General features: G+C 51.2%; 1 protein-coding gene across 4 annotated transcripts; it reads left to right on the top strand.

The window, feature by feature from the left end:
* Positions 1 to 5,210: 5,210 nt before the first annotated feature.
* On the top strand, positions 5,211 to 23,036 carry ASB13 (ankyrin repeat and SOCS box containing 13). 4 transcript variants are annotated; one of them, XM_047741321.1, is made up of 6 exons: positions 5,211 to 5,365; positions 10,083 to 10,270; positions 11,400 to 11,550; positions 13,789 to 13,923; positions 19,376 to 19,567; positions 21,157 to 23,036. In XM_047741321.1, the coding sequence occupies exons 1-6, from the start codon at positions 5,323 to 5,325 to the stop codon at positions 21,282 to 21,284; spliced, it is 837 nt and encodes a 278-aa protein (XP_047597277.1). In that variant the 5' UTR covers positions 5,211 to 5,322; the 3' UTR covers positions 21,285 to 23,036. The 4 variants fall into 4 exon arrangements, with proteins under 4 accessions (XP_047597277.1, XP_047597276.1, XP_047597275.1 ...); XM_047741320.1 differs by having other exon boundaries at positions 5,308 to 5,365; positions 10,008 to 10,270; XM_047741318.1 differs by lacking the exon at positions 5,211 to 5,365 and adding an exon at positions 9,278 to 9,900 and having other exon boundaries at positions 10,008 to 10,270.
* The last annotated feature ends 309 nt before the right edge of the window (positions 23,037 to 23,345 follow it).

Here is a 23,345-nt window from a genome sequence, read left to right as displayed (position 1 = left end):
TAAATAAATGTATCTTGAAAAATAATGAAACACCTAGAAATAAACAACCAAACAGGTGAAAAAGCTATACTCTGAAAGCTACAAATATTGATGAAGGAAATTGAAGATGACAGAAAAATATGGTAAGATATTCATGCTCGTGGATTGGGCCAACAATATTTTAACGAATATTGGTTAAACTGCTACCCAAAGCAATCTGCAGATTCAATGCAATCCCTATTAAAACAAACAAACAAAAAAAAAAACCAGCAGCATTTTGCACAATTAGATTGTTAGAACAAACAATCACAATTGTTAAAACAAACAATCCTAAAGTTTGTATGGACCCAAAGAAGATGTCAAATTGCCAAAGCAATCTTGAAAAAGAAAAAGCAAAGCTGGAGGTATCACAATTCCAGACTTCAAGTCATATTACAAAGCTGTAGTAATCAAAACAGTATGATACAGTATGATACTGGCATAAAAATAAACACATAGATCAGACAGAACAGAACAAAAAACCCAGAAATTAACCCATAACTGTATGGTCAACTAATCTTTGACAAAGCGGAAAAGAAGAGGCAGTGGGAAAAAGACAGCCTCTTCATCAAATGATGTTGGGAAAACTGGACAGTCACAAGCACAAGAATGAACTCAACTACTTTCTTACATCAGACACAAAAATGGATTCAACATAGATTAAAGACCTAAATGTGAGACATGAAACCATAAAAATCGTAGAAGAGAGCACAGCCAAGACAATGGCTGAAGCAACATTTTTCCGGATACGTTTCCTGAGGCAAGAGAACTAAAAGCAAAAAATAAATTATTGGGACCACATGAAAATAAAACGCTTTTGCACAGCTTTTTGTTCAACAGAATTAAAAGGCAGCCTGCAGAATGAGAGAAGATATTTGCAAATGACATATTTGATAAAGGGTAAGTACCCAAAAATCTATGAAGAAAGAATACAACTCAATACCCCCAAAACAATTAAAAAATGGGCAGAAGTATTAAAAAATATTTTTTCCCAAAGACTACATCCAGATGGCCAACAGATATATGAAAAGATGTCCAATATCACTCATCACCAAGGAAATGCAAATCAAAACTACAATGAGATATCACCTCATACCTATCAGAATGGCTAAAAGCAAAAGCACAAGAAATAACAAATGTTTGTGAGGATGTGGAGAAATAGGAACTCTCGGGCACTGTTGGTGGGAATGCAAGCTGGTACAGCTACTGTGGGAGACAGTCTGGGGATTCCTCAAAAAGTTAAGAAGTTAAAAATAGAACTACCCTATGGTCCAGCAAATGCACTACTGAATATTTACCCAGAAAATACAAAATCACTAATTCAGGGACGCCTGGGTGGCTCAGTTGGTTAAGCAGCTGCCTTCGGCTCAGGTCATGATCCCGGCGTCCTGGGATCGAGTCCCACATCGGGCTCCTTGCTCATCAGGGAGCCTGCTTCTCCCTCTGCCTCTGCCTGCCATTCTGTCTGCTGTGCTTGCTCTCTCTCCCTCTCTCACTGACAAATAAATAAATTTAAAAAAAAAAAAAAAAAAAAAAAAAAAAAAAAAAAAAACAAAATCACTAATTCAAAGGGATATATGCTATGTTTATAGCAGCATTATTTAAAATAGTCAAGTTATGGACGCAGCCCAAGTGTCCATAGATAGATGAATTGATAAAGATGTGCTGTATATGCATGATGGGATATTATTCAGCCATAAAACAAATGAAATCTTGCCATTTGCAACAACATGGGTGGGGCTAGATAGTACAGTGCTAAGTGATATAAGCCAGAGAAAGGCAAATATCATATGATTTCACTCATATGTGGTATTTAAGAAACAAAGTAAATGAACAAAGGGAAACAAAAGACAAATCAAGAAACAGACTCTTAACTGCAGATAGCAGATGGTTACTTGAGAGGAGGTGGGTGGGGGGATGGGTGAAATAAGGGAAGGGGAGTAAGGGTATGTTTATCTTGATGAGCACTGCATACTGTGTTGACCTGCTGAATCACTATATTCTACACATGAAACCAGTATAACACAGTATGTTAACTATACTGGAATTGAAAAAAAAAACCTAGATGCATAAATCAGTGGAACAGAATAGCATGCCCAGAAATCAGCCCGTGCATGTATGGCCAATTAATTTACCACTAACGAGTCAAGAATATACCATGGGGAACGGACAGTCTCTCCAACAAATGGTGCTGGGGAAACTGGATGACTCTTATAAAATACACAAAAATCAACTCATAAATGGATTAAAGACTTGAACGTAAGATCTGAAACCATAAAACTGCAAGAAGAAAACATAGGCTGTAAGTTCCTTGTCATTGATCTTGGTGATTTTTTTTTTTTTTATTTTGACACCAAAAGCAAAGGTAACAAAAACAAAAATAAATAATCGGAACGACTCCAAAACGAAAAACTTCTGCACTGCAAGGGAAACCATCAGCAAAACAAAAAGGCAGTGTATTGGATGAGAATAAAATATTTGCAGATCATAGATCTGATAAGGGGTTAATATCCAAAATATATAAAGAACTCCTACAATTCAATAGCAAACAAACAAGGTGATGAAAGTGGCTGAGGACCTGAATAGTCCTTTTTCCAAAGATGGCATACAGACGGCCAATATGTGCATGGAAAGGTGCTCGACATCATTAATCATCAGAGAAATGCAAATGAAAACCACAATGAAATTGCACTTCACACCTGTTAGAATAGCTATTATCAAAGACAAGAAGTAACAAGCGTTGGTGAGGATGTGGAAAAAGGGTCAGCTACTATTGGGTCAGCCACTCTGCAAATGACTAGGGAGGTTCCTCAAAGCATAAAAAATAGAACTCCCATATGATCCAGCAACTCCACTTCTGGGTATTTATGTGAAGAACACGAAAACGGTCACTCCATGTGGCATTTTCTTCCAGTATAAGGCTGCTCCACCTACATGGTAACCTGGGTAGACCCCTTGGTCTTCTTAGCTGGATCTTCCGGAGAACTCGCTGTAGCATCTGCTTGTGGCTACCCTGGGGCACCTTTATGCTTGGGAAGTGGGTTCTTTCCTTAAACCTCTGCTGGTTTTTCTTCTGCAGCGTCCTCACCTGTCAGCCTTCGTGGAATTGCGGAGTCGGAGTCTTGCTCTGGAGGACATTGGGGCTTCTGGGGGTGGTGTGGCTGGTTTGCTCTTCCATGTAGACCCCTACAGCCTCACGATCAACATTACGGCTGTTTGCTTTCTTATCATTTGTGTGTTTGCTGGACTAGCACTTTCAGTTTTCTTCAAGAACTTTGCCTCTGCATTCACACTTGGCTAATTGTTTTGTACAAGAGGCCTAGCTTTCAGCCCGTCCAGGTTTTTGTTTTTAATTTTGAGAGAGCGAGACAGCATAAGCGCAAGCAGGTTGGAGGGGCAGAGGGAGAGGGAGAAGAAAACTCCCTGCTGAGCAGGGAGCCAGATGTGGGGCTCAATCCCAGGACCCTGAGATCATGACCTGAGCCAAAGGCAGACCAATTGAGCTACCCAGGCGCCCCAGCTTTTGATTTAAAGCGAGATGTGGGTGACTCTTCCTTTTACTTGTACACACAGATGCCGTTGTAGTGTTATTGATTGGCCTGATTTCAACATTGTTCCATCTCAGGGAAGAGAGAGGCCTGAGGACAGGGAGAGTGATGGGAATGGCTGGTGCGTGGAGCGCTCAGAGCACACGCAATATTTATCAAGTAAGTTTGAGGTCTTATGTGGGTGTGGTTCATGGTGCCCCCAAACAGTTACAACAGTAACATCGAAGACTATTGATCACAGATCACCATAAATAATGGAAAAACTTTGAAAAACTGCAAAAATTACCAAAAAGTGACACCAAGACACACAATGAGCAAATGCTGTTGGAAAAATGGCATGGATAGACTTGCTCAACACACAAACCTTCAATTTGTTAAAAAAAAAATCTGCAAAGTAAAATCAAATGAAATGCAAAAAAGGAAATTAATGCAAAAATAAATTACTAGTTAATGATGTTTTCAGAACAACTTTATTTCAACTTGGACAAAAATTAAGTTACATCCTATAGATTAAAACAAATTCCAGACTTAAAGACTTAACAGCAGAACAGAACAAAATAATTATATACATGTTCTGGCTCTTGGTGGGGAAATACATTCTGACCATTGGAGAAAGAAGGAACACTCTCAGAGTATATATTTCTGAATATATATGAAAAGCTAAAACTTTTCTGCAATATTGCAATCAAGCAACAGAATGGAGAAAAATTTACAAAATAAGCTAATTAGGAAATATCTGCTAATATATTTAAGAAATACATACGTGTCTATGTAGAGACATAAATACAGGATAAATATATGTGGTTTATAAATATATATGGTACATACAAATATACAGTCTGTACTAAGATCTAGACGATGCTTTAGTCAAGGAAGAAAAATCAAAATACGAACTATGATTCAAGGCATTGTTATAGAAAAAAATAACATCCCACAGAAACTAGATTTTAAAAATGTACATTGAATATAGAATGCAAGAAACTCACAAGAAAAATGCAGGAGCCTAGTTTTGTTGAACAAGTGGTAGGGAGGGGGCGAACACACGGCAAACAGGCTTGAAGTGTCCTTTGCAGGTCCGGGGCTGGGACTCCCCAGGGGCTTTGGTCAGACAAGCTTCAAACTCCCTTTCCATGCAAAGCCCGCGGTCTGGACGGGAGGAAAAGGTTCGAGTCGTCCAGGGGAGAGAGAACCCTTCTGCTCTCCACGGGTTCTCGCACCGGGTACGTCCTGATATTGTTACTTTCCAGTCCAAACTAACGTCTCCGCGTAGGCTCCGTCCAGGTCGGGGTGGGAGAGGGATCTTGCGCCGAGGCGACAGGAACCTGGACGAAGTGAGACTTGCCGAACCGTGCAACCCGCTTTGCACAAGCAAAGCAAAGCGCACCTCACTACGCAGCCGTCCACCGGGACTTACGCGGAAACCCGTGCTTCCGTCCCGCCGCGGGCCCGGGGAAGGCACGTCTGCTCTGCCCTTGCCCCCCGAAGAGCGCGGGTGGAAAGTGCGGGGCGGGTCTTCCCGGACCCAGAGCGGAGCAGCTCCGCAGCGCCGCCCAGCCAGCAGCGCGAGGCACCGCCGAGAGCCCCGCGCTCCGGGCCGACTCCCGGGCGCCCGGCCGCCGCCGAACTACAACTCCCGCGGCGCCTCGGGCGGCCGCGCCGCGCCCCCATCGGCCCGCCCAGCCCGTGGAGCTCCGCCCAGGTCGCGGGCGCCGGTGTCGCCGGAGTGCGGACGCGCGGCGGTGAGCGGGCGGGCGGCATGGAGGCCCGCGGGCCGGACGGCTGCTTCCTGGGCGATGTGGGTAGGTGCGGGTGCGGGGAGTGCGGGCGCGGACCGGGCCGGGAAGCAGGGGCCGCCGGGCTGCTCCCGGGCGGGACAGGTGCGTCCGAGGACGCGCGCCCGGCGATCGTGACGCGCGCTGCCCCCGGGGCGCCGGCGGGGCGCTTTGGTGGGCCGAGGCTGGAGCGCCGCGGTTCCCTTTCCCGAGCAGCCTCGGGGATCCCCGGGCATCTCCCGCGCGCTCTGCGTCCGGCTCCTCGACCCCGGCCAGCGAGTCGCGGAGCCAGTCATGGTCGTGACGCGTCAGTCGTGGGACTTCCCGACTGCAGACCCACCGGCGCGCCGCGCACCTAGGGCAAGGCGCGGGGAGGGGGTGGGCATAGTCATGGCCAAGCTCAGAGCACCGGAGAGGTGCCCGGTGTGAGAAGGTCGTGGCGCACTGTCATTAGCATCCTACAGGTACTCCCAATTGTCATAGAAGGCATCTGCTCCGGGAGGAGGAGATGCCCTTGCGACAGGTCACCCTGTGTTTAAAAAAAAGAAAGAAAGAAAGAAAAGAAAAAGAAAAAAACCATCTCGGTTCTTCTCCGAATCTCGCTTACCATCTGGGCTACGGAAGAATAAAATGAATTCGAGGGCAAAGGGACATTCCCTGGGGGAAGCAAACATCTTTGCCAATGAAGTAATACTACAGCAGATGAAATGTGCCCAGAACGCACTTTGAAAACCTAGAAGCAAAAAAAAAAAAAGAGAAAAAATTGTCTAAAATACCTTTACCTTAGTAAAAACAGCATTGCCAATAAACGTGGGAAGTCCTAAGAGTCAGTTTCGAGTGTGAGGAATTACAGTCCTAGCAAGGCAGGTGTTTGGTCTTGCAAAACAGCCACCTTCAACCAGATCAAAGGCATTTAATAAGCATCTGGTTTGACTCCGCATTCCACCCCAGGCAGGCACAAGACTTTGACCCCACCAGTGTGATCTGTGTTTGGTTCAGTTAAATAAGCAATGAACAGCTAACCAGGGCAGCCAAAACTAGCTGGCATATTTTTGTTCATATAGAGTGCTTAATGACCGAGCATTTACTTCTGAGTGCTTTTGTTTTCTTTTTGTGTCGTTTAAGGAATCTGGAAGAGAAAAGCATACTCCAACAATGGATTTACGGCTTCTGAGGTTCATGGATATTTTTGACTGTCATTGTTTTATTTCCCTTAAAAAATATGCCCTGCCACTTTCATTCTCAACGCTAATGAATCAGCTGAATGTATTGGATCTGGGGACCTGCTATCCCAGCAGAAGCAGAGGCCCACTGTAGGAACTGTAACCCATTTTAACATTCTGATCTGAAATTCTAGATGCATAGTATACTTCCAAGCATTACATTTTCCATTTTTTAATAGAACACCTCAGAGAGGTAAAGACTGTACTTATTGAGGCCATATTGTAAGGCTCTGCAGAGAATTTAGGGCAAGTCATCTCCTAAGTGAATCCAGTATTCATAATTTTGCAAATATAATACAGGATGTTATGGACCCAACGTAAGTGTCCATTTTCAAAGTTGAAAAAGTGATCCTATATTCAAGATCTATACTCAAGAGCTGTACTCGAGAGGCTGCCAGAAGACGACAAAAGGGTTCCTTAAGGATTTGGGGGCTCTAAGCCAGATGAACCAATTTTCTCAGTCATTCTTGGCCAAGAACTCCAAACTCAGCTCACTACTGTCTGGGGTAATCAGAACGTCTGATGGAGAGGGAAAGGAGAGTTTCTGGGACCACCATAAGAGCCCGGATCTGCTAGGTTATGTGCCAGCATTCGTCACCTGTCCTGGGGAGCTGCAGTGGGTCCCTATGTCTGATGATTTAAAGGTACAGCTGAGTTCACACAACGAGAAAAAAGCAAGGCTGAAGTTAAACCCAGGAGGGTTTTTTCTGCGTTCCTTGTTTTATGCTCAAAGGCTCACACCTGCCCCATCAAATACATTCATCTCTAATCAATTTGTAGGGTTACTTGAGTGCTTCCCCCCACCCCTACCACCCCCAGCAGTAAGTCTCAAGACTGGGCTTAAAATACTCCGTAAACTGTGCTGTAAACATATACTTTCTCACCTAGGCTTGGACGTTCCATTTATAGAGCATAGGAAGAGTTGATTTAGCAGAATCCCTAAGGGCTTAGGATTTTTGAAATGTTCAGTGACCACTGGCTTCAACTTAAAGTCCCCAGATTCATTAACCCCTCTCCAGAGAGCCCGTCTGTCCCCTGAAGCCATGCTCTGACTTCTCCTCTCTAGCTATGAAAGTCCTAGATGGCATCTTCGTCCCGTAGAAACCCGTTTCATCTGCACTGATAATGTTTGCTGTAGTCACCCTGGTTCGTTTTCTCAGCTAGATCTTCTGGACCTCATGCCACTTCACTTGGCATTTTTATGATTTGGAGATGGCTGCTTTCCTTAAACCTCACAAACCAGCCTTCTAGCTTCTGTCTTTCTTTTACAGCTTCCTCGCCTCTCACCTTCCATGGAACTAAAGAGAGGTAGGGCCTCGCCCTAGATTGGGTTTTGGCTCAAGGCGATGCTGTAGCTGTTTTGATCTTCTGTTCAAACCACCTAAACTTTCTCTGCATCAGCAGTAAGGCTGTTTCATTGTCTTATCATTGGTGTGTTCACTGGAGTAGCACTTCCCATTTTCTTCAAGAACTTTTTCTTTGCATCCACAACTTGGTTGTTTGGTGCAAGAGACTTAGCTTTCAGCCTGTCTTAGCCTTCCACATGCCCCTGTTCCTGAGCTTAATCATTTCTCGTTGTTTTTAAAAACATTTTTTTGAAGATTTATTTTAGAGAGAGTGCCAGTGCATGTGTGCGAGTTGGGAGGAAGGGAGACGAGAGAGAATCTCAAGCAGCCTCCCTGCGGGGTGCAGAGCCCAACGTGGGGTTCCGTCTCATGACCCTGAGACCATGCATAACCTGAGCTGAAATTAAGAGGCAGGAGTTTAACTGCCTGAGCCACCCAGGGGCCCCTCATTTCTAGCTTTTGATTTAAAGCGAGAGACATGGGACCCTTCCTTTCACTTGAACAGAGAGGCCGGTGTGGGGTTATTAGTTGGTCTTAATTTCACTGTGTGGTCTTAGAGAATAGGGAGGCCTGACAAGAGGGGGACAGGGGAACAGTTGGCTGGGGAAGTCAGGATACCCACATTTGTCGATTAAGCTCCCCATCTCCTATGAGCATGGTTTGGGGCATCCCCAGACAGGTAAGTAACACCAAAGGTTATGGACCACAGGTCACAACAACAAAGGTAATCAAGTGTGAAATACTGCAGCAATGACCGAAGTGTGACAGGCACAAAGTGAGGTAAAAACCGTTGGAAAAATTGCAACACAGGATTGCCACAGGCCTTCAATGTGTAAAAAAAATAAAAAAATTAAAGAAAACAAAAAACTGAATTACCTGCGAAGTACAAGAAATCGAAGGCCCCCCTCGCCTTCCTGAGCTGCAGCCCCGTCCTGCTGCGACACTGGCGGCCCCACCCCGCTTCACCCCTCACCCTGCCCACGGGTTTGGCTCCTTCCAGACCGACTTTACGGTGGTGGCTGCTTTTTACTAGCTCCCAAGACAGGCGTGCCGGTGACTGGTCATTACCGTGGGGGATGCAAACATCCTGGGGTCCCTTTCTTGATGGAGTAGAAAGTCCCACAAGCTTGGCTTGTCTACATTGTGACATGGGGAGAAGGAGAGGAGAAGTGAGTTGGGGAAATCGGAGGGGGAGACGAACCATGAGAGACTGTGGACTCTGAGAAACAAACTGAGGGTTTTGGAGGGGAGAAGGGTGGGGGTTTGGAAGAGTCTGGTGGTGGGTATTATGGAGGAGCATGGAGCACTAGGTGTTGTGCATGAACAGTGAGTCTTGGAACACTGAAAAAATTAAATTAAAAAAAAAAAGCTGTTCTAGGGGAATGTAGTGATAAGATGTGCGTGTAAGGAGTGGGAACTGCTGTCATGAACAGGTATGTGACGTGATCTCGTCTTTTGAAGTGGTGTGACTATAAGAATAGGTGGGAATTAACCCAGCATGGTCATTTAGCACTTTTTTTTTTTTTAAAGCTGAGTGTCTGGAAGATGCCACTGTACCCTGGGTTATGGACACTGAGGAAACACAGCTATAGTGGGTGCTTTCAGGTGGTTCACGGTCTCAGCTAGTTAGTGCCTTTTTGTCTGCACTTGGCCCAGACGGGAACCCTCATTCCCACATAGTAGGGAGGCCAGTGGGCAGCAGGGCACCAGGCTCCCCGTGACCCCAGACTCACCACGTTCAAGGCTCCGGAGCTCCGTCCCACTGCTCGTGCAGGCTCAGGAAGCAGCTGGATGGCTCCAGCACCGCTGTGTTCGGGTCCAGGCCTCATGGAGGTGAAGAAGGGAGAGGGTCTTCTGGAAGTCCTTGGGAGAGAGGGGAATTTTGAAGCTGTGAAACCACTGCCAGTCTCCCCTTCCCTTCCTGGGAGCTACAGTTGGGTCAGCTGTGCAGCAGGGACCAGGGTTCCTGTGATTGGCTTAGATCACTCACGGGGTGAGTCAGAAACTCAACCGGCTGAACCATCCTGGCGCCCATCCCCCAGGGAGTCTGGGGGTGTTTGGACCAACTCTGATCACACGTGGTGTCTTGGGTTTTGTAAGGATCCTTGGGGTTGCATGGGGTTCTCTGGCCCTGGAGGCGGCACGGCCCCAGCGCTCGTGTGCTCTCCTGCGCAGGGTTCTGGGTGGAGCGCACCCCCGTGCACGAGGCAGCCCAGCGCGGCGAGACCCTCCAGCTGCAGCGGCTGATCGAGAGCGGCGCATGTGTCAACCAGGTCACGGTGGACTCCATCACGCCCCTGCATGCCGCCAGTCTGCAGGGCCAGGCGCAGTGTGTGCAGCTGCTGCTGGCTGCTGGGGCCCAGGTGAGGGGCCCTGTGGGACGGAGCCCTGAGATGGGAGGGATGGCACCTGCTCCCCAGAACCTAGGGAGGGAGGGAAAAGAAATACAAGGCCCGGGATTAGCCTTGTGCTGTGCAAATGCACAGAAAGGAGAGAAACCCCTGGACGGGAAGGAGGAAGCCAGCAGGGGCCTTCTCTAGGTCCGTGGCATGCTGAGGCCCAGTGTGGTCATGGCTCGGCTTCAGGAGCGCACTGGTGGCCAGAGAGAGGCAGTCGCAGGCAGGGAGAGGCCGGGGGGTGCTTTGCATGGATGCAGGGGCAGGAGCAGGCCTGCACATCACACAGGCCCAGGAGCTGCTGCTTGGGTCCAGGAGCAAGGTTGTGGTCTCAGATAACTGAATGGGTTACTCTTGATGGAAGGTAGGGGTGGGCTGGCCCAGAACACAAGGCTTGGGTTTGTTTCCCCCTGTGTAAACACTCCTGCCAGGGTGCGCCGGGAGCCGGTTGTGTCTGGCTGGCGGAGCAGGGGGCTGCGGGGCACTGGGAGGGGCCGACTGGACACCTACAACCTGCAGCCGCTTGAACCCGGGCCCCAGGGTGCGTCCTGAGCTGCACCGGTCCTACCGCCACACCAGCTCCCCAGAGCCTCGCCTCTGATGCTGGCCCCCGAGGAACCGGAACACAGTGTAGTGTGTCCCCGAATAACAGCGGAGTTCTAGACAGACCCTGCCGGCTGATGGAGTCGCCTTCTTCCTTCCCGATGGTGTTCGGCTGGAGGGGCCTTGTGAAGCAGCGGGCACTCTGAGCAGGAGTTCGGACTCACTCTCCTCCTGCGTCCTTAGCTTGCAGTCTGGGGCAGGGGGCAGGTGGCAAAAGGGAAGCAGAAGCAGAATTGAGCCTGTCTCGAGAGAAGAGCCCCGAAGAGGACACCTCCCACGTTTGGCAGGCTGACGGGCACTCCTGACCCCCGTTCCTTTGTCTTTGAACGCCCTTGCCTGGCGCAGTACCTTAGCGCACACTCGGACGCTGGTGCTCCCAACAAGGGCCTTTGCAAAGATGAATGTGCATCAGGGGAGAGAGTGGGTCCCGTGGGCTTCCCCTCTGCCCTGATGCCCACCCTGACGCTCCCCGTTCCTTTCTCCCTCCCACCAGGTGGATGCCCGCAACATCGATGGCAGCACGCCCCTGTGCGATGCCTGTGCCTCAGGCAGTGTCGAGTGCGTGAAGCTCCTGCTTGCCTACGGGGCCAAGGTCAACCCGCCCCTGTACACGGCATCCCCACTGCACGAGGCCTGCATGAGCGGTGAGTCCACGTGAGCAAGCAGTGTAGACGGGAAGCCACAGGTTGGCTAAGGAGTGTGCCCAGACTGCTTCTGGCTCCTGGTTGGGGGGTTGCCCCGCTGTCAGAACCTCCACGTTTTCTCCTGAAGATGGTTTTCACCCAGGAGTTGGGGGGCTGTGGTTTCCAGGGCGGGGTTCTGTTTCTCAGGGTGCCCTCCAGTGCCTTTCAGATGTTAACACTGTAAGTCCCTCCCCCTGCCGTGCCTCCTCTGTCTCCCCAGCCTTTTGCCCTGTGGCTCCCTGTTCTGGTTGGGAGAGGAGACCCAACATATGCGCGAGGACAGGTGCTGGCGGGGGAGGAGGTGCACCCTGGAGGCTCGGAACAGGTGGGATTTCATCTGCCCCTCGGGGATGGATAGGTTTCAATGGAGGGTAAGAGGAAGGCCACTCCGTGCACAGAGAAGGTGACTTGTCCAGGCTTACTGGGCCCAAAGTTCTCAGTGGAGGGTCAACAGAGAAGACTGGAAATTTAGGGCAACACCGGCAGATGGGAACTCATTAAATGAGAGACTACGGAGTTTGGATTCTACTCTTCTGAGCGAAGGTTGTGAGCTCCTGGCCGGTATTTGGATCGGTGGGCTCCGTGCTGGTCTTGGTTACAGGGGGTGGGGTGTGGGGCTGTGGGGGTGAGGCATGCTCTTCCACGGCTCTTCACGGAGCCACTGTCCTCTGTGGCTTCCCACCCTGCTGCCCAATGAAGTTGGCTTTTGTCACCCGGACCTAGTGCTGAGACCATGCCACTGCCATCCAGGTCAAAGGAACATCGTACAGTTCCAAGGACACTTTATGAAACCCGCGACACTACGTGTGATTGGGTCGTTGGTCCAGTCACTCCTTGAAGTCCTTGGGGGACCCCCATGGCCAGAGGGTGGAAGCCAGAGTCTTCCGCCCGGCCTGTGAGGGGGTGGCGGCCTGGGTCTCACTCAGAAGCTCTCCCCGCCCTCTCCCACCGCTGACCCACACCACCCCATCCCCCAGTCCCACCTAGAGCTGCGCAGTGCCCCCTGCCATTTCACACCCGTCTCTCTGCATGTGGCCTGAAATCCCCACTTTGCAGAATGACGGCTGGGACAGGCGCCATCTCCTGCTTCCGTGTTACCTACCCACTGTCATATGCACTCTCTGGGGCTCTCTCTGGGCTGATATGTGTCTGGATTGTTTCTGGTCATTGATTTGTCCTTCCGCGTGGAGGGCAAAAGGGACACCTTTATAAATTTATGTTCCGCTCTTGGGCAGATGGGGGAGGGGGAGAGCTGGTCTTGTATCTGCTTAATTGCCTCAAACTCAGAATGATCCTTCCGCTAAAGTAGCGTAGTTTGGGGTGGCACATCTGCTGCTCCTCAGTAGAGGCATGAAGGGGTGGGTGTGTCCTGACATGGAGAGGGGAGCCAGGAGTGCAAGGCCCTGGGAGCCCAAGGGGGACGGATTCACTTAGAAGGCTTGGGAGAAGGATCGGCAGGGTTTATAGTACGAGGGAGAGCAGGGCACAGGGTCAGAGCCGACTCAGGAGCGATGCTGATGACGAGACGGACTGGCCAGGCACAGGGGCCCCCAGGAGGGGAGGGAGAGGACTGTGCCACGGTCAGGACATCCCCAAGAGTATGGCTGGCAGTAGGGCTGGAGCTGCCAGTGATGGAGCAGGAGACAGTGAGGAGGGAGGATGCAGCCTGGGGCAGAATGGACCCCCACACAAACCAAGTTGGAGATGCTGGGGAAGAGGCAGGAGAAGCCCCGGTGGGGACAAGGGCAGGGGACCTACGAGGTGGGGAGGCTTAGGGAGGTTCATCCAGGAGTCGTGGCCTTGGGCTGGCCGCTTCGGAAGCTCATGCCCAGGCTCGCCGCCCGCACACAGCTCAGGAGGCAGCCCGGAGATGGGGAGCTTTTTCCTAGCTGCTGTGGAGCCGAGTCCGGCGGTTCAGAGTGGTATCCCAGGCTCTCCCCCAAGAGGGTCCGCTGTGCCCTCTCCCCCTGGTCCGCTGCCTGGCAGCCTTGGTAAACCCTGCAGGCCCCGAAGGGACCTTCTTTGGCCCCTGGGGCCACACGGGATTGTGAATGGTGTTTGGTTGAGCCACAGCCCTGGTGCCCCCTTCCTCCCCCTGTAGCCAGGCTCGGGGCTCACCTGTCCAGCTGCGGCTCCCTTGGGCTGACGGCAAATGCACACATTCATTCATGGTTCCCGTCCTTTCCCATGCGTTTGAAGGAAGTTCTGAGTGCGTGAGGTTGCTTATTGACGTCGGGGCCAACCTGGAGGCTCATGACTGCCATTTCGGGACCCCTCTTCATGTGGCCTGTGCCCGGGAGCATCTGGACTGCGTCAAAATGCTGCTTAACGCAGGTAGGCCGGCCTTTCTCCTGCGTGCTCAGGGTGAGTGTGTCCTGATTTCTCCCTGTGCTTCTCGGGGCAGGCGTGCTGGTGTTTATACCTGCGTGACTTGATGCAGGTGTTTTGGTTACCTGCTCCGTGTGCCGGCCATGAGCGGGGCAGTGGAATCAGACAGACCAGCTTGGAAAGTGGCTCTCCCACCCGCACAGCTGAGACCGTGGGCCTCCGTGTCTGTATCTATAAAGCTGGAAAGAATAAACCCCGTTTCGCGGGGTTGCTGGAAGGACTTGTACTCACGTTTCCGCAGGATCTGCTGCTCGATAAAGGCCAGTCCTTATTTTGAGTGGGCAGGGGACCAGCCACTGTGCCTGCCTGATGAGTTTGCATCTAAATCAGAAAGAGGTGGGGGGCTTTGTGGGAAAGGAGCAGGCAGCATGTTTGGAATCTGGGTCCTTGTTCAGGCTCAGGATGGGGGTTTCTCAAGGCAAAAATCAAAAAAATGAAAAAAAGCACAGCCCGGTCCAGTGAAGGTTGGATTCAGGACCTGCTTACCATGGCAGTTTTAAAAACATAGCCGAAGTGGGTGCTGGCAGGGAGCTTTCATTATGAACCCAATGTAAATATTTTGTTGGAAAATTTTAGCTCAGCCATTCTGGGTGCAACTTAGGATAAAAAATAAAACTGGTCAGAAATAGAACAATGACGTGCTCTCTCCGGACGACAGTCATTTGAGCTTAAGTTACATGTGCTTTTCTGTTCGGGAGTCTGGTTCGCTTTCATGAGCCACTTTTACGTGTTTTTAGGGAAAAAGACTCATTTTGTGTCAGGTTAGCCATTGGGGTGGTTTTCCTTCTTACACAACGATAAACCGTCTGGACGAGGAGTAGTCTGAGGCCTTCCAGCCAGTCACTCCGCTTTGCGGTCAACCGAGGGTTATTAGCTGCCATGACTGCTGAGCTGAAATGGCCACGTTACCGTCACCAGCTGTCCCCAGAGCGCCTGCTGTGCATGCGCTCAGGACACCTGGTGCCCTTTCTTCTTTAGTTCCTTTAGTGGTGGCTGGAGGGGAGAGCATCGAGTCAGGGCCCTGAACCCCAGCACCCGTCTGCATCAATTAGGACTTTATGGATCCAGTTATTCCTGTAAGCAGCCACATGCAGGGGCGGAAGGGAAGTCTTGGTCCAGGAGACCGAAAGGATCAGGAGGAGGCAGGTGTCAGGGTCACTTTGCCCCAAGGGTTGTCTGCATCCTCAAGCTGGGATGTCTCTGAATCTTGCAGGTCTGCTGTCCACTCTGCTGGCTTGAGCCTATGCCTGGCGTCCCTAATGGGCTGAAAATGACAGCATCAGGGTCGGGCTCAAATCCACTTTTCTTCCCGAGGCTTCGGGTAGTTTTCTCTAAGACTGAGAAACGGCTTCTCCAGCTGTCTCCCGCACATTTCCCCTTAAATCTCAGGAACCCACATTGGGTCCTGGTTCTGAACCCAACCTAGTCTCTTTGTCCACCTGCCCTAGCAGCCACCTCCCCGTTCCAAGGTGTGGGCTCAGTGGCGCGGGCTGGTCAGTCTGGGAAGGCAACCGGGGGCTTTCCAACATCTGGGGCATGGAGTGAGGGACAGAATGGAGTACCCTGGGGAAGGCTCCCCCACACAGCAGTGGTGACCGCCACCACCAGACCGGTGGCCCTGGGCTTGACTGTCGCTGTAGGTTTAGATGGTCGCCTTTGACAGCTCCTCCTTCCTAGAGCAGAGGGACGGTTTTCAGCCGCGGGAGACGGCACACCGGAAAGGAGAGAGAAGAGGGCAGCATGTGGGCTCTAACGAAAGTAGTGATGCTTCACGCGGTGGGGTGGGTCGCAGAGCCCTTGGAAAGTCCACGGGAAGCCTCAGACGCCGGGGTGGGCACGGAGGCGCAGGGTCTGGTGCGAGCGGCAGAGACTGTAGCCGCGGAGGGAGCGCGCAGAGGAGCGGGGACCGCAGAGGAGCGGGGACGGTGCCGCGCACCTGCTCTGCGGCCGGTGCCGGGTGGTCCCGCTCCCTGGCGCGTGTGGCCGGCCCTGGTCTGCGCGTGCGTAAGGCTTTACTCTGAGTCCGCTTTGGTCCGGTCGTGCTTTGAAATCAGAAATCAGACTTTGACCCCCTTTTCCCTAAAGATTGAGGTTGAGAATTTTTAACGCCCCGATGCCTTTGGTTGTTTTGCTTGGCTTCCTCTCCCCTCCTCCCCGCTTTCTCCATCCCTTCCCTCCCTCCTTCACTCCCTCCCTCCTGCACTTCCTCCTGCACTCCCTCTCTCTCTCGCTCCCTCCTCCTCCCTCTCCCCTTCTCTCCTTCTATTTCCCCTGCCCACCCCCATTTCTTCCTTCCTCTCCCCTACAGTCCCTCTTCCTCTCCCCACCCTAGTTTCAGGCACATCATCATCAGTCCCCACAAAACCCCCTTCTCCCCCTTTTTTCTTTCCTCTGTCCCTGCCCCCCAGCCCCCAGTTTAATGTGTGTTCGCTTCCTTTCTCTGTGTTTTGTAAGCTACACCAGGAGGGTTGAGTCACGTATTTGTAACAGATGGTGCTGTGTTCCAGACTCTGCCTTCTTTGCTGTTTGTACTGTGTGTGCCCAGGTCTGTGGTTCGCCCAGCTGCAGCGCATGCCAGTGTCCCCTCCTGATCTCCCTCCTGTGTCACCCCCAGTCCAAGGGAGCCCAGAGCAGTACAAACAGCCTGTTTTGTACCTTGGGATGCCACCCTGTGGAAAGAATCACTGTGCGGTGGTTCTGTAGCCTGAAAAGCCAGGAGAGCCATTCCCACCACTAGCTTTCTCCTTGACCGCCTGTGGCCCCGTCTTTCTTGCTAAACAGAGGCAGTCTCTTCCCATCCCGCCTGGCAAGACCATTGCCACAATTAATGACCTGCGAGAGCTCCTGCATTTCACAGTCTGTACACTTTACAGTTTACTTTTCGTCACCAGTTTGCGGCTAGCATTCATACTCCTATTTGCTTTATGACTGCAGCTGTAGAATTCCTTATTCTTCCGGGTGGCTGTTGGAAGAGCGCCCCCCAGCATGTTGGGGTTGCATGGGGAGAGGTTCTTTTTTTAAATTTATTTTTTAATTAACATATATTATCAGCCCTAGGGGTACAGGTCTGTGAATCGCCAGGTTTACACACTTCACAGCACTCACCATAGCACATACCCTCCCCAATGTCCATAACCCCAGCCCCCTCTCCCTCCCCCCACAACCCTCAGTTTGTTTTGTGAGATTAAGAGTCTCTTATGATTTGTCTCCCTCCTGATCCCATCTTGTTTCATTTATTCTTTTCCTACCCCCAAACCCCCCACGTTGCATCTCCACTTCCTCATATCAGAGAGATCATACAATTGTCTTTCTTTGATTGATTTATTTCGCTAAGCATAATACCGTCTAGTTCCATCCACGTCATCACAAATGGCAAGATTTCATTTCTTTTGATGGCTGCATAGTATTCCATCGTGTATATATACCACATCTTCTTTATCCATTCATCTGTAGATGGACATCTAGGTTCTTTCCATAGTTTGGCTATTGTGGACATTGTTGCTATGAACATTGGGTGCACGTGCCCCTTCGGATCACTGTGTTTGTATCTTTAGGGTAAAGACCCAGTAGTGCCATTGCTGGGTCATAGGATAGCTCTATTTTCAACTTTCTGAGGAATCTCCATGCTGTTTTCCAGAGTGGCTGCACCAGCTTGCATGCCCCCCAACAGTGCAGGAGGGTTATGGGGGATGGTTCTTCAACAATTGCCTTTCAGCATTATTTTTGTAGTGCGTATCTGTGGAATTAAATACTTAGGTAATGTAGCTTTCTTCCTGAGGGATTTCTTTTTGCCTTGACCTGACTTGGGAGTTGGGCAGAGAACTTTTCTGGGCTTGTATTATCTTGTTGGGGTGCTTGCTGTGTTCTTAGGATCAGGCAGTGATGGCTGTTATGGATGTAGTTTTTAGGTTTACTAGGGGATTAGAACTGTTCTAAGTCATGGGTTCCTGGGTGGCCCAGTTGGTTAAGCATTGGTCTTCAGCCCAGGTCATGGCCCCCCAGGTCCTAGGAATGAGCCCCTGTTGACCTTAGTGGGGAGCCTGCTTGTCCCTCTTCCCCTCCCCCAACTTGTGCAGCCTTGAGTTCTCTCTCTGCCTCAAATAAATAAATAAAATCTTTAAAAAGAAACCCTTTTAAGTCAGAAACCAGAATTTCCAAATATTTTTGAGCAGTGGTACAGGAACTCTAATAGCCTTACATCCCTTATTTCTTCTAAATTTATCACATGGAGATATGTTAGTGATCTGACCTCCTCTAACCCCACATTGCTGATATTTATGACTGTGATTGGAATCTCTTTTTGGGGGCATAACTTTCCTAATGCTGGGCTATTTGCTTGGCTTCTTTAAGATACTTTTCTCCTATCCCCTTTCTCTTATAACTTCCTTATCCATTAGGAGCAGACTTCAAAGAAGTTGGTTTAAAAAAAAATCCTGAGGGTCCAGGAGATCCCCTTGCATAGAATTGGTGATGGCCGTGCCCTATGAATGATGTTTTACACAAATCCTATTTTCATCAAAATATTTTTTGATGCACCTAAAATATTATAATTAGTACTTGTTTACCTCTTTCTGAAAGTCTGCTGTTTTTTAAGATTTTATTTGAAAGAGAGAAAGAGAGAGCATAGACAGGGAAAAGGGCAGTGGCAGAGGGAGAAACAGGCTCCCCACTGAGCAAGGACCCCCCCCCCCCGCAATGTGTGGCTCGATCCCCAGACCCCAAGATCATGACCTGAGGTGGAGGCGGACACTTAACCGCCTGAGCCCCCCAGGCACCCCTCTGAATGTCTACCACTATCCTGAGAGCAGGTGGGTGGCAGAGCTTACGAGACACCTCATCTCTTACCTGAACTGTGGAAGATGTTTGGGGAACATGACCTGTGTTTCCTTTGAGCTTCTCTTTTGTGAAAGCATATTTACTAGGAAGTATTCCTTCCTTCCTGCAGCACAGCTTTCCAGAGCCTCTGTCCTGCCCCGCCGTGCATGTGCTCATGCAAGCAGGAACAGTGTGCACGGGAGCGGGAACAGCAGGGAAGTTTCTGTAGCTTCCCCCGAGCTCTCAGAGCCTCAGGATCCATGGGCACAGCCTGTATGGGGTCGTAGAACTGCCTATTAACCCACAGGCAAGTTTTCTGTTTTCTTTTTCTTCTTTCTGGTTCCATTTCCAGTTCTCTCACTTTCCTACAGCTGTTGGTCTGTAGCTCTCCTACCAGCAGAAAAAAAAAGTGATTACTGCTTTGGGATCTTGAAAAAGATCCTGAAAAGGCCGTAGAGAATCTGTCTTGACTTTCTTTCACAGTGCTTTTGGGCACTGTGCGGAGCGAGAAAGTACCACCCGACCTTTCTGCTGGCTTCTCGGCCTCTGCTTGTGATAATCGTTCTCCGCTCTGGACCAGCAGGGGCCAACGTGAACGCAGCGAAGCTTCACGAGACCGCCCTGCATCACGCAGCCAAGGTGAAGAACGTTGACCTCATCGAGATGCTTGTTGAGTTTGGAGGCAACATCTACGCACGGGACAACCGGGGGAAGAAGCCGTCCGACTACACGTGGAGTAGCAGCGCGCCGGCCAAGTGCCTGGAGTTCTACGAAAGTGAGGCGGTGCCGTCCCTGTTACACGGATGTGCTTGGTTGGGTTCGCACGGCACAGGGTAGCCTGCAGGATGCTCCGACAGTCTGTCCAGTCATGTCCGAGCAAGCCAGCCATCCTGGGCCCCTATGAATCACCCCCACCCTCCAGGAGTCAAGGACAAAGGATCTGGCTGAGGACCAGACTTTTTTGGTGCAGACTCTTTTTTAAAAGATTTTATTCATTTATTTGAGAAAGAGAGAGGGAGTGCCCAGCAGGGGGAGTGGCAGGCAGAGGGAGAGGGAGAAGGGGAACCCGAAGTGGGGCTTGATCCCAGGCCCCTGGGACCATGATCTGAGCCAAAAGCAGACACTTAACCGACTGAGCCACCCAGGTACCCCTGGGTACAGATTTTTTTTTTAAGGTTTTATTTATTCATTTGACAGGCAGAGACCACAAGTAGGCAGAGAGGCAGGCAGAGAGAGAGGAGGAAGCAGGCTCCCCGCTGAGCAGAGAGCCCGAGGCAGGGCTCGATCCCAGGACCCTGGGATCAGGACCTGAGACGAAGGCAGAGGCTTTAACCCACTGAGCCACCCAGGTGCCCCATGGGTACACAGATTTTCAAATGATTTTATACTGCCTTACCACCACAAGAGGCTTACAGACGCCTCTCAGTTGGGGGAAAAAAAACGCAATTTACTCACATGTTTGCTGGCCCCACCCAACCGAAATCTGTCTGAACTTAGAGGCAGACGCCACCCATATGTGTCAAACATGTCCTGGAGGGTATTTCTTTTCCTGTTCCAAATAACTGGGGGCATGAAGTAACGGGGGAAAAGGAATTTCTTCAGGATTTCTTTTTTTTTTCCTCTCAAAGAATTTTTTATTTCATAAATCTTCATTAGTCGAGAATACGGTGTTTGGCGAATTTGTATTTTTATCAAGCAGATGTTTACAGCATATGTGGGATTTTAAAGGATCGAATCATTGTAAAAGCCAACTCTGTTACGCAGGTGCCTTGGTGGCCGGGGCCCCCAGGGACCTTCCGTTGTTGGCCCCGGTGTGCTCGCCCTCCCGAGCCACGGCTGCAGGCTTCTCCTTTCGTCCCGAGGTCCTGACCCTCAGCCCGCGAGCCAAGCTGTGTCTGTCAGAGACGTTCTGTGGTGTGTGCATGTTGTCCCCGAGTCCCTCTCTGCCCCGCGGCTCGGGCGGTGAGAGCAGGGCCTGTGGCCTGGGACCTGCCCGGCGCTGGCCCTCACCCCATCCCTCATCTGCCTGGAAGTTTGAGAAATGAGCGTGCTAGCCACAGAGTAGTCCTTTGCTGACGAATCTGTGTGCCAAGTTCTAACATTACAGAAAAGGGGTAAAAAAAAGCCTCCCCAGAACCTCACAGAATGAAATCCCAGTGGACGCTACCCAAATTCCATTTTCTGATCTTCCTTTGGGGGTCCTTGGCGTCCCTTCTGGTAGCCTTCCTGGAAGGCATGCAGGCCCCATCCTAGCCCGAGGGGCGGGGGAGCTTTCCAGGTCTGCGCTGGCATTTCCTGAGGGGGAGGGTGGTGTTGCTCCTTCCTTTTGCTCACCGCGTGGGATTCCTGTTTCCTCTCTTCCAGAAACACCTCTGACCCTGTCGCAGCTCTGCCGGGTGAGCCTGAGGAGGGCCACCGGCGTCCGAGGCCTGGAGAAGATCACCAAGTTGAACATCCCTCCCCGGCTCATCGACTACCTTTCCTACAACTGAGCCGCAGGCCTGGGAGATAGGAGCCGGCCGGGGGGCCGGGGTTGGGGGTTCCCCGGCTGCCAGCCTTGCTGAGCCTAGCGGCTGGGCCACAAGGACTGGCCTTGTCTGCAGCCACCCGACTGCTGGAGCCAGAACAGCATTCCCCGCGTCCCGGCCGACTCCCCTGCTCTGTCTCCTCTGCACACTCGCGGAGGATACTTCCAAGGCCCTGGGAAGGCCCGGCCTCAGCTTCTGCAGGGAGCATGGCCCTGTGCTGGCTCGCCTGGAATTCCACTCTCTCCTCGGTCCCAGCCATCTGGTGTCCTCCTTTCACTGACCTTCCTCAGGGGGACTCTCAGGAAGGACTCTTCTGGGAGCACAGGAGAAGGCCATGCGGGGCTGAGGGTCCAGGGCCCTGCCGCCCCGAAGCCCGGGGCACCTTCGGCACTAGTGCGGTCCTGGGTGTCCGAAGGGAGGAAGGACCCTGTGCTGCAGAGGTCAGGTCCTGACCGTGTGGCTGGGGACAGCTGCTTTGATGACATCCTGCTACTTGGACGCTTTTTTCTGGAGTTGTGCTTGGCACTCTCCAAGGTTCCCCTGTGCCCAGGCAGACCTGACACTCAGGGGGCTTTGCAGGGGTCTTGGTCGGGGAAGCCTTGGGCAGATTACTCCCCACACCTAGCACAGGAACTGGCCATGCCTCAGCTCTGAAGAAGTTTATGTTGGGGATACAATCTTGTATTAGAGCAGACACAGGCTGCCGCACTGAGGTTTTGTTAACAGGTCTGCAGAACCCCAGAGGACGTGAAGGAGTGTCCGCGTGTATTCCGGGAGAAGCTTCCAAGGTGAAGGACCGTTAGGACCCCCTCTAGGGAGGACCACTCCTCTGGATGAATGGATTCTCTCCTTGCCCTAAAGTGCGCTCACTCCCCGAAGCTCTGAAATTGGTAAGACAGGGAGATTGCCGGCTCCCCGGATGACCAGCCTCTGACTCGTGCCTTTTGTAGGTACTTAGGGACGTCTGTGATGCTGGGACTGTCCGAGTGCTGAGCTGCGTAGGAATTAGACTCTTTCCCCAAGGCAGGGGAAGAAAACGTTTTCCGGTTTGTTCCCATAGTAACAGAGACATGAGCTCTACGCTCTCGGCCATGAGAGGAACACTTCAGTAGTACAGTCACATGGCCTCTGTGTCAGATTCTTTCTCCTGATTTAAAAACACAAAAACCAGGCAGTTCAACTAGAGGACGTTTGCATAATTCGTGCAGGTGTATTTGGTTTCTGGGGACACGGGGAAGGCTCCACTGGGAAACTCGGCTGGGAGTCGTGCCCGAAGCCACTGGTGTCCCGAGCTGCTCCCAGGGGAGTGCTGCTCCCAGAAAGAGGCTGCACTGGGGAAGCCAGGTGTGGGCGCGTCTCGTCTCCTCGAGGTTCCTTGGTGGGGCCGCAGATCTGGGGAGAGTTTCACGGTGGTGGCCAGTGGGCTTTTTCTGGCTTGAAAATGACATTGGCGCATTGTCAAGGTGGTGCCTTGCTGAGCGCTGAGAATGGGTCACTCCCCTTCCAGTGCCATGTGAGATCCGAGTTCGGGGAGGATGGGTGTTTTGCACGTACTAACAACAACAGCAATGAAAAAAATCACTGGGTTCTGCCCATCCATCTGTGTAACAGAAACTGGCCTCTAGCCATGAATGCTGATGCGCTTTCTCCCATGGACTAGAGTGCAGAGTCTGTCCCCACACTCACTGCTCAATAAAAATTGTTTCATAGAGTCCATCCTGACGTTCACACAGCCCTTTTGTTGGAAGCAGATGCACTGATGGGGCCCTGGCTTTCTCCCAGATTCCTGTCTTCCTGTCTCTCTGTGTCCTGGTGCTGATGTCAGTGACTAGGACTTTAGGGCCTCCTGTAGCTTTTCTTTGTCAGCCTTACGGAGCTGTAACTGACGTGGATCCCACCTGCAACCTGACCGTAGATACGTTTCTCTGCTCCTCTGAGCCCGGATCTTCCCAGCCATGGTGCAGGGAGGAAAGGTCAGAGTCTGATCATTTAAAGGGCATTAATAATCAAGTCCTGAATTGTACG

Source organism: Lutra lutra, chromosome 8 (assembly GCF_902655055.1).
Source record: "Lutra lutra chromosome 8, mLutLut1.2, whole genome shotgun sequence".
NCBI lineage: Eukaryota > Metazoa > Chordata > Mammalia > Carnivora > Mustelidae > Lutra > Lutra lutra.
This window is presented reverse-complemented; position numbering and strand designations above follow the sequence as displayed.

Coding starts and splice junctions, on each gene's coding strand:
- ASB13 (XM_047741318.1), top strand. CDS start 9,699: ATGGCTCCAGCACCGCTGTGTTCGGGTCCAGGCCTCATGGAGGTGAAG. Junction 10,271..11,399: donor TGCTGGCTGCTGGGGCCCAG/GTGAGGGGCCCT, acceptor CCCTCCCACCAG/GTGGATGCCCGCAACATCGA. Junction 19,568..21,156: donor GTGCCTGGAGTTCTACGAAA/GTGAGGCGGTGC, acceptor CCTCTCTTCCAG/AAACACCTCTGACCCTGTCG.